Genomic DNA, 9,486 nt, shown 5'->3' on the forward strand with positions numbered 1-9,486 from the left:
AAAATCTCTCTGTCCTTGCAACAAAAGGATATCCAGGGGGGATGCTGGTGGGAGCCCTGTTCATGGTGACTCCACTTTCACCTGTCCACATCATCCACACCACAGGCCACTTGGCCTGCCAGGAGGACCCACTGTTCTCACTTACCTATGTCCATCTAGAGACATGCTTAGTGAATTCAGGTTACTACATTCTCAGGAACACATCATTACAGTTATTGTGTGCAGCAGGAAAGCCTCCCTGGGCCCCTTGTGGTCCCTGCCCCGGGAGGTAAATTGGTGCAGTCTGGTCCATCTGGCAGCCGTATAGCTCTGGTTGAGCCTTTGAGGAAGAGTTGCATAGACTGTGCGAACAGTCAACTTCACCCTTACAGCTTGTGTGTGTGTGTACATTTGTTAATTTTTTTTGCCTTCCTCTAGGTTATTGGAGATTACTTTGGAAAAGAAGGTCGTTTTGAAATGCGGCCGAATGTCAAATATCCCTGGGGACCTTTGAAATTGAGAATAGATGAAACCAGACTTGTGGAGCACACGAACAGCTCTCCTTGCAAATCATGTAAGTTCAGAGACTTAATTTGCTCTGCGTTTTCTCATCTCAAGTCTCAGGACAATGTGAGTTAACACACGAGTGTCCTCCAGGAACTTGTGAGCTGGATGGTCACGCTCCTTAGACCAAGGCGACAACAACCCACAGCCTCGCATTCCCCCTATACCGCAGCCCTCAGCCCCCGGGTCTTCCCTCCTCTCTATTCTCTCCAAATGGTAGAAAGCTTCACTCTTGTTTTACATTCTTTCCTGTTGTCTCTTAGTTGTTTGGGTCTCTACTTTTAGGGAAAGTCAAAAGACCCATGACTAAATGTTCCTTCACCTTCTCGGTTCTTGTAGGGGATCTCATCTGCAAAGTTCTCAATTATCCTCCAAAGCCTCAGAACAGAGAATACCACCTGAAATACCTGAACACTTACAAACTGGCAAAGAAAAAGAAAGTTACATTAGTAGGAACAATCTCACACATAGAGAAGCAGGTGGACATTTTTAAAAAGATGATTTAAAAGGTGGAGTAGGGGAGAGAGAGAGAGAGAGATCCACTGGTGCATGCCCCCACACCCACAGCAGCTGGGCCGAGGCCAGGCGGAAACCAGGAGCCAGGAACTCCTTCTGGGTCTCCCATGTGCGTGAAAGGATCTCAACACTGGAGGCATCGTCCACTTCCTCCTGCCAGGTGTGTCTGCATGAGCATGCATCAGAAGCACAGAGTAGCAGCTACCAACCCTGGCATCCTGATAGATGGTATGGCTGTCTTAAGTAATGCCCTGGAAGTGGACATTCTCAAAAGCTGCTTCCAAATTGGAAGATTGTTAGAAACCACTGATTTAGTGAAGAATTTTTCTAACTAGAAGGGATTGCACTGTGAGTATCAACCATCCAGGCTTGCTGCTAATACTCAGGCAGATGTGTTTTATGTAAGTGGGCATCCTCTTTCTTTTTTTTTAAATATATATTTATTTTTTTAATTGTTATTAACATTGTATCATGTGATACAGTTTTATAGGCACTGGGATTCCCCCCACCCCTCCCACAATCCTCCCCCCATAGTGGATTCCTCCACCTTGCTGCATAACCACAGTTCAAGTTCAGTTGAGATTCCTTCATGAGCATCCTCTTTCAAATGCTTCTTTCCATGCAGTAGTTATAGCAAGGAAGGAGCTGGCGTAAAGAACATAGTCCCTGTAGGTTCCAGCCTGGATTGGAAACCTCATCCCGTTTGTCACTGGCTAGTTTTGTCACCTAGGAGGGTTACTTCCTTAGGCCTCGGTTTCCCCATATGTAAGATGAAAGAATTCTTGGGGCTGTTTTGAGTATTAAAGGAAATAATGCATCGACGGCCATTTGCTTTATGCATTAGCTAGCTGTTTAATCCTTCTTATGAATCTAGGACACGACTGAAGTTGAGCATTTCACATTGATCTTCCTATTTTCCATGAAACTATGTAGGACATTTTAATGTGAACTTTGGCTTTGGTGAGAGAATGTCCAAAACCGGAACACTGCCCCAAGGACTTTTTCACCAAATCCAGCATGTGGAAGTGTCACATCCATCTGTGAAAATAAAGTGCCAGATGAAGAACGTGGACCCTCTGTTTTCCTTGGTTATAAACTCGCAAGAGTAGATGGATCTGTAATCTTGTTTGCATTCTTTCCCTCAGATTACTCTTTTTCAAAAAAAGATTAATGTTCTTGAAAGTCACAATTACAGAGAGCAAGAGAGAGAGAGAGAGAGAGAGAGAGAGAGAAATCTAATCTGTTGATTCACTCCCCTTCCATGGCTGCAGTGTCTGGAGCTTGGTCAATTGGAAGGCTGGAAGCAGCAGCCTCTTCCAAGGTCTCCCCATGAGTGCAGAAGCCTAAGCACTTAGACCACCTTTGCTGTACAGGCTGTGGACCAGAACCACATGGGTTGCTGGAAGTGGCTTTCCAAGCTATGCTACAACACTGCTCTTCTCCCCTCCTCCACAAATCCCTCTTAAATCTGGTGTTTTCCCTATTGTGTCCACTCTCTTGTAATCACTTTTCTAATACTTTCTCAAAGGCTTCTTTAGCTTTGCACTTGGCTAAGAAATATATAAATACAAGACATCCTAGAATACCTTTCTAAAAACAGAAAAAAATTGCCTCAACCAGGACTTAGAAACACCTTTCTGTGAATGAAAGATGAGATATTTCCAGCTCTTTCTCAAAATGAACCCTGATGTCTGCTTTTTCCCAAGCAGGTGGTCTAGAGGAGTCTGCTGTGACGGGCATTGTTGTTGGGGCCCTGCTAGGAGCAGGCTTGCTAATGGCCTTCTACTTTTTCAGGTGAGAATTGTTCATACGGTTCATGTTCCTTTACTACCTTTGTCACTTCTGTGTGCAGGACCCTCTCTGTGACTTCTTCACATTTTTATTTTACCTAGGAAGTGTGGTGGTTAAAAGATGTAAGCCATTCTTGGGGTGTGTTCCTGGACTTGGTGGTCAGTGAGTTAGCAGTGTTGGCTATGAGAGTAACGATTTCCAGTGTGACACCCTACAGGACATTGGCATCCTCTGTTCACAGATACCCCAAAAGCAATTCCTACCACTCACAAATAAATGCAGAAGCGGAGAAGAAATAGACTTTGGGGGTGAGGGTGGAAATCTACTTTCTTATTCTCAGGCTTCTCATAGTTCAGGAATAAGGGTCTGGGTTCACCTTTTCAGGGGGGGAATTACCTATGCTCTCAGGCTGGACGTTGTATTTAGAAGACCGATGAACTTAACTGTCCCTATGGGCTGGTCTCCAGAGTCATGCAGTTCTAATCAGTGTACCTGTATAAACAGTGATGATTGGTCCTATACTCCGAGAGCAGGCCCTTTTTTGTACTTTTTGGTGACTGGGTTTGTGACTTACAGATCATTCAATTCTGGGTGTGTGTGATTCCTTGTGGGAACAATTGTACTCATCTAGTCACAGGACAGTTAATCTGATCTTTATCTAGGGCATTTCCTGGGAGTCAGGGAGCATGTGTGTGGCACAATTGACAAGACTTAACTCACAAAGACACCCAGGGAAAAAGGAGAAGTTTTGTTCTATGGCGTTTTGGAAAGCATGCCAATTTTCCCCCTTGAGAGAGGGCATAGTGCCTAGGGGCACACTACTTTAATCTTTGACCAGGGTTTTATATTCTGTCACTTCTCATTTGTCAGACCAAACCCAGATGTCCCTTGAGGGCATTCTTTGTAAGAGAAACCATAGTATTTTGTAACCAAGTGAGGTTTTATTTCTATATTCACTTTCCCTTTACCCAGGAAGAAATACAGAATAACCATTGAGAGACGAAACCAGCAAGAAGAAAGTAACGTTGGAAAACATCGGGAGTTAAGGGAAGATTCCATCAGATCCCATTTTTCAGTGGCTTAAGAGAAGCTATATAAGAAGCCTAAATAAATATTTTTTTTTTTCATTCTGCCTGAGATTCCTTAAGATGGAATGAAAGACATCAGTGAAGCCGAAGGATTGCTCTTTTAAGCAGCATTTCGTTTTCAACATTTTGAAGAAGCTCAGGAACTGTTCTGCATCACCATCTGCCTCTCGGCTTTTCATCTCACGACAAATATAAGGATATGATGTCACTCTGTTAAGTGTTTAAGCTGCTTCAAGGGCATAGAATTGGATTTCTGTTGTACAAATCTGATGTCTCCGTATCTTGATGGCTCTTGGGGACATTTCACACAAGGACATAAAATGTGATTTTCCTAAATGATCATGTTCTGTAGCTAGAATAAAGATCATTTTTATAAGTAGAATATCTTTGGACAGGATTTGACACCCAAGAAGAAGGGAATGGAATGGGAAGGTCTCAAATAGAGCACGGCTGTCTCGAGCTGGTAGAAAGAGGGATGGTGGAGGGCTGCTGTGTCCGATGTCTACATTCAGGTTCTGACTTCGAATCTTGAAAAGGGGTTTTTTTCCTTGTCTCAGTGTCTCGTAAAAGCTACTCTGGACAGTTGTAAATATTAGTGATGTAGGAGGATTTATATAAGAAAAACAAATCTGAATTTTGTGTGTGTTTGTGTGTAAAAAGCCTTATTTCACACTAACATTTTATTTTTAAGTATGTTAATCTTATATTTTGATATTAGAAAATGTGTCTATTTTTTCATTTTGAAGATTAAATTTCACTTATATTTTAAAAACTTGGGTCAAGTGTACAACAAACCAGTAAATGATGGAAGATATCTCTTTTTCTCTCTGTTTCTCTCTTCCCCTGGTCATAGCCAAATGCTAACTGCTACTTTAACTACAAAGATATGGAAATGTATTTAGATTATAGACTCTATAAGAATGCAGCCATTTAAAACCATTTTATGTTTGAACCATTTAAAATGCAAACTATTGTAGGGCTGCACTCATTCCAGTTCTGGCCAGATAATGAGTTTTAAGATCAAGAAGCATAAATTATTAGAATTAGGCAGAGTTTTAAAAGGAGGTAGCCCTTTCCCCCTGAGAACAACTTTAGAGAGAGCTAGAATTTGTCAATAAGACTGAAATGGCAAATTGAAAAAATATATACTTGGTACTTACCAGAACTCACAGTGACATTTGTTTTTTTTTCCTCTTTAATAATATTTTTGTTTTCAGGGTGTGGGGGTAGGCTATGTATCTCCTTTGTGAGTATTCATTTCCAGTCAACCCTGTAGAATTTGGGGGTCACCCACCAATAATCTGTAACAGAGGCTCAGGGTGTGGGTGTAAGGATTTGGGACAATTTTGAATAGGGATTTCCTGGAGGACTACTTTGCACACAGTACTCTGCACATGGGTTTATATGCAGGTTGTCGTTTTTCACTTAGAGCTTTGGAGAAAATCGACAACAAGGAAAGAAAAGGAAATATCACATAAGTGTGCCACCTTGTCATTCTGTGATTAGGAGATGTCCTCAACATTTTGAGCCTTTGAAAAGCATTTTTGAAAAGGGTCTTAATATCTAGAAAAGAGAGAACAAGACACAAGGGAGTTGGAGCATGGAGGTTGGGGAGGAAAAGAGTGGCTGCTCCATGTGCTGGACCTCGCCTGATTTGGCTTTCCCGGAGGGCTATGCCTGAGCCCACTGCCTTCAGAGGGATGAGGGCACGACAGAATGGGAGGACAGGCTGGAAGAACGAACTGTGATGAACCGAAACAGCAGTGCTGCAGTATGTCACGCTAGAGGCAAAGGAAAGAGTGCTGGACTAAAAAAGAGGATGGAAAAGAAGGCAAGAAAGATAGTGATGCTACATCCTAATGGGGGAAGAGAGTTGGTAATTAAAATCCAGGACAACAAAGTATTTGATGGCTGGGATTCCCTCCAATGAAAGCAAAATGGAAGGAGTGGCATATTATCGGTCATTGGCACTGGAGAGGCTATTTTTCTCTCATTCAAATTCCTCATGATATGTTCTGTCTCCTTTAGAGATAACAATTTTTTATTGTGCCTATATCCTGAATTTTGGGGAGGGGTGGAGAACACTTTGGGTTCTGGACTTGTTCAGTCATTCTAGAATTTACATGATGGTCCACTAGCAAACTAGAGGACATACCATTTACTTTTATTGAAGGCCAAGGAATAATTCTAAGCTTAATATTATATCTCTAGATAAGATCTTAAAGAAAGGTAAGAATTTATTCTTGTAAAAATCACAGTTTCTTGGTTTTGGATGCCATCTTCTTCCTATTTTAAGGCAAATTTAACTGATTTTAAATGTTGATTTACACATCTATCATATATTCTTTATATATATTCTTGAAATCTTGATATGGTCAACAAAATGCCAAACAGTTTTGATAATTTCATAAAGTTGGGGAAAATACTGCCAAAAGTTTAGGTGTTGGCCCCAAGTTCACTCTGGTGTGAGATTTCTCAAGATTGTATTTTGCAATTTCAGCTTCCAATTGTGCTGCAACATCTTAGACAACTAATCAGTCATATTCTGCAAGGAGCCACATACCATACCGTTAAGTAAATAGGACTTCAGTTCTTAAATAATTTTATAACTTTTTTTAAATCCTGAAGTTTAGGGTGTTCAGAATTCAAATGACTATTTTATGAATATTTTCTCATCTGGTGAAACAAGCTTATATTGACACAGATCGAAAGGAGTATGTACTTTTTTGTTGTATAAACAAGTATTAGTTTTATGGTTGTCATTGTCTTTTTGAATTCTGAGGGGACAAAGAGGAACTTGGAAGTAAAATCTTTCCCTAGATGATAACTTCTATCTTGAAAGAACTTTCTTCAGAGAGTTCACGTCTTCCCTTGACCTGGGCACACAGGCTTCATTAGGAAAGCTCTGTACACATTATATTTCTCTTGCAGAACCATCAACTTTTCTTATTTTGGACTTTGGACATGGTTCCAAAGCCCATACCCTCTTTACATTTCCAAAACTTTTTTGTTGAATGGAGGAAATGCAGAAATGAAAAAAGAATGCTGCTTTCTGCTCTTAAATTTGAAACTTGGGCGTGCTGATGCCAGTCACGACTCCCCCTTGCCAGGCTTCCAGGGTTGTTAGTTTTCCGCAGTTGCCTTCCTTGTCCAACTTACCACTTTCTTTCTGCTTGTGGCTGATTTGGGGGCTTATTAGGAGGTAGTAGAATTAAGGTCATTGTATAGAACACAGCCAGCCAGTGGCAGCAATTCAGAAGGCAAGTTTCAGGGACCTCATCATCTTTTAAAAGTGAGTAGACACTGGCTGCTCGTGGCAGTCTTTTTAAGAGACCATACAGGATATTCTGCCACTGGTATTAATAACAAATCTATAAACAGGAAGGCATGAGTGTCCATATTTTTGGGGACATAGAAGAAACAGTTCCTGATTGTAGGTGATCATAAAGGCAAATGCCAACTAAAATTAGGCCTCCTGATCTATGATTCATGGGTTTTATTTAGTTAACCCCTGTGGTTCAGGGCATCATAAGGAAGTTGATAAAGAACTGAATTTCCTGATCAGTAGGAAAAACAGAAAATGTCTTAAAGCACAGGATATGTTTTAAAGTGAGGAAGCAGAGTGGAGGAGATGGCACTTGGAGAGGGACAGCTTTATTTTTCAAATGGTCTTCAGAACAGACTAAAAAATTTAGTTTCCTACAATCAGTCTATGTAAGAAGCTTGGGAAGCACCAAGCAAGACTCAGGAACTTGATTCTCCAAAAGAAACACAAGAGGGTAGCTTTACCGGCTGCCTCTGTCTTGACCTCTTGTTCCCAGCACTCCCATTCACCCTCTGTCACATCTCCAACGATGTGTCAGCATGTTTGCTCATGCAGGTGAAAACACAAGAGGAGGCCTCCCACCTCCTGAGTGAAAGAGATGGAACAATACTGGCTGTAAGGCAGCAGGTTTTGAGTCGGACCTCTCACGTAAAATTTGCCATGCAAACTCTTGGTGCAACATCAGCCTGTTGTGTGCATGCACCCAAGAAAGTTTGGCTTTGGTTTTCAGTGTTCGGATTTCACAAATGTCTTTTGCAGAAATCAGACAGCATTTGAAAGGTGCTAGAGAGGCGTCTGTTTGAATTTCTCATGAACCACTGATGTTAATTCATACCGAAGGTAAATCATTCCAAACTAGCTGAGGCTACTTACACCCACATTGTATGCTTTTTTTTTTTTCCAAAACAACAAAAAGGTTTCAATGGAGAATGAGTCTTTGATGTGTCAGGTGTGGGGTGATCTCTAGGAAAGAACCTAAACAAGCAGGATCAGGAGAGAGCAGAAAGTGTTGCTTTGTTTTGGTTCACATTGTGAAAGCTAAATGCCTATGCACAAGGGATGAAGGGTCCACCTACTGAGTGTAAATCACCCCAGAGGGTATCAAATTGTTTTTTATTTACCAGGAGAACAAAGCTGTCATAACACATAAAATGCGAGCAGGGGATGCAGAGAAAGATTTTGAAGTAGAGTAGCCTACACATTGTTGATGGGAAGATCTTCACAAGACAGCAAGGGGCAGGGCAGGGGTGCTGTGCATCTGTCAGCATCTGTGGTGGGTCCTGTGGTTCTTTGCTTTGATCCCTGTGATAAAGGATGATGGAAGCCAAGAGGTCACGAGGCACACACTGTGGAGGGGCGGTTCTACAGCACTTGGCCCCTTGCCCATGTTACTCATCATTAGTTTAAACAGGACTGTCCAACAATATAAACTGACTATGAGTTTGGTAGAGGAGTGAAGAGAGAAGTTTCACATGCTGCATACGGTTTATTATTCTTATGTAAGTAGAGCTATCTGCATATAATGTGATCTAATTTATTGTCATTTTGTGTAGAAAATGAGAATTGATGACTGTGGATATAACTCCTGTTTTGTATAATGTATTTTATTTCTGGTGCAAACTGGTCATTTAAAATATCTCTTTCATTTGGTGTTTGGCTATAAATGTGTATGTGTTCTTGTAAATGTTTCTATTAAGCAAGAATGCCACATCCTTGGAGTATAACAATGTGTTCCCATTAAAAAAGTACATCCCACAGAAACCTTTTCCTGTTTATAATTCAACCAACATACATTGCACATATCCATATTGTTTGAGGACATTCTGTTTTCCCAGACCTAATCTAAGTAAAAGCTCAATTAGTGGGTATGATGCATTGCAGCATTTGAATGATAACCATGAACAGAGGCATGAATTTCTACTCAGTAATGGGCATTTGGCCTAGTGCTTGCGATACCATCTAGGATGCTTGCATTCCCTATTGGAGTACCTTGGGAAGCAGCAATGAAGTGGAGTCCTTGGTTCCCAGCTGCCTACAAGGGAGATTGAATTGAGCTCCTGGCTTTTGGGTTTGATGTGGCTCAGTCCTGGTTGTGATAGGCATCAGGGGAGTGAGCAAGGAAATGGGAGCTCTGGCTGCCTGTGTCTCTCTGCTTGTCAAATAAATCAAAAGAGCTTCTGCTCACGAAAGGGAAATCTGCAGAAACACGAAATCATTTCTAAT

The 9,486-nt window shown here is 41.3% G+C and overlaps 1 protein-coding gene across 6 annotated transcripts in view; it reads left to right on the forward strand.

Annotated features, from left to right (window-relative positions):
• NPR3 (natriuretic peptide receptor 3) overlaps window positions 1-9,020 on the forward strand; it is a 58,386-nt gene extending 49,366 nt beyond the window's left edge. For 3 of the 6 annotated variants that reach the window (XM_040977445.1, XM_040977447.1, XM_040977443.1), the window contains 3 exons: window positions 418-553; window positions 2,766-2,853; window positions 3,823-9,020. In XM_040977445.1, coding sequence (XP_040833379.1) covers window positions 418-553; window positions 2,766-2,853; window positions 3,823-3,934 — 336 coding nt within the window. In that variant the 3' untranslated portion in view covers window positions 3,935-9,020. The remainder of the gene's footprint in view (window positions 1-417; window positions 554-2,765; window positions 2,854-3,822) is intronic. The other 3 variants (XM_040977446.1, XM_040977444.1, XR_005883525.1) reach the window with 2 other exon arrangements.
• The last annotated feature ends 466 nt before the right edge of the window (window positions 9,021-9,486 follow it).

Source organism: Ochotona curzoniae, unplaced genomic scaffold, assembly GCF_017591425.1.
Source record: "Ochotona curzoniae isolate NIBS_2020 unplaced genomic scaffold, NIBS_Ocur_1.0 contig_2754, whole genome shotgun sequence".
Taxonomy (NCBI): domain Eukaryota; kingdom Metazoa; phylum Chordata; class Mammalia; order Lagomorpha; family Ochotonidae; genus Ochotona; species Ochotona curzoniae.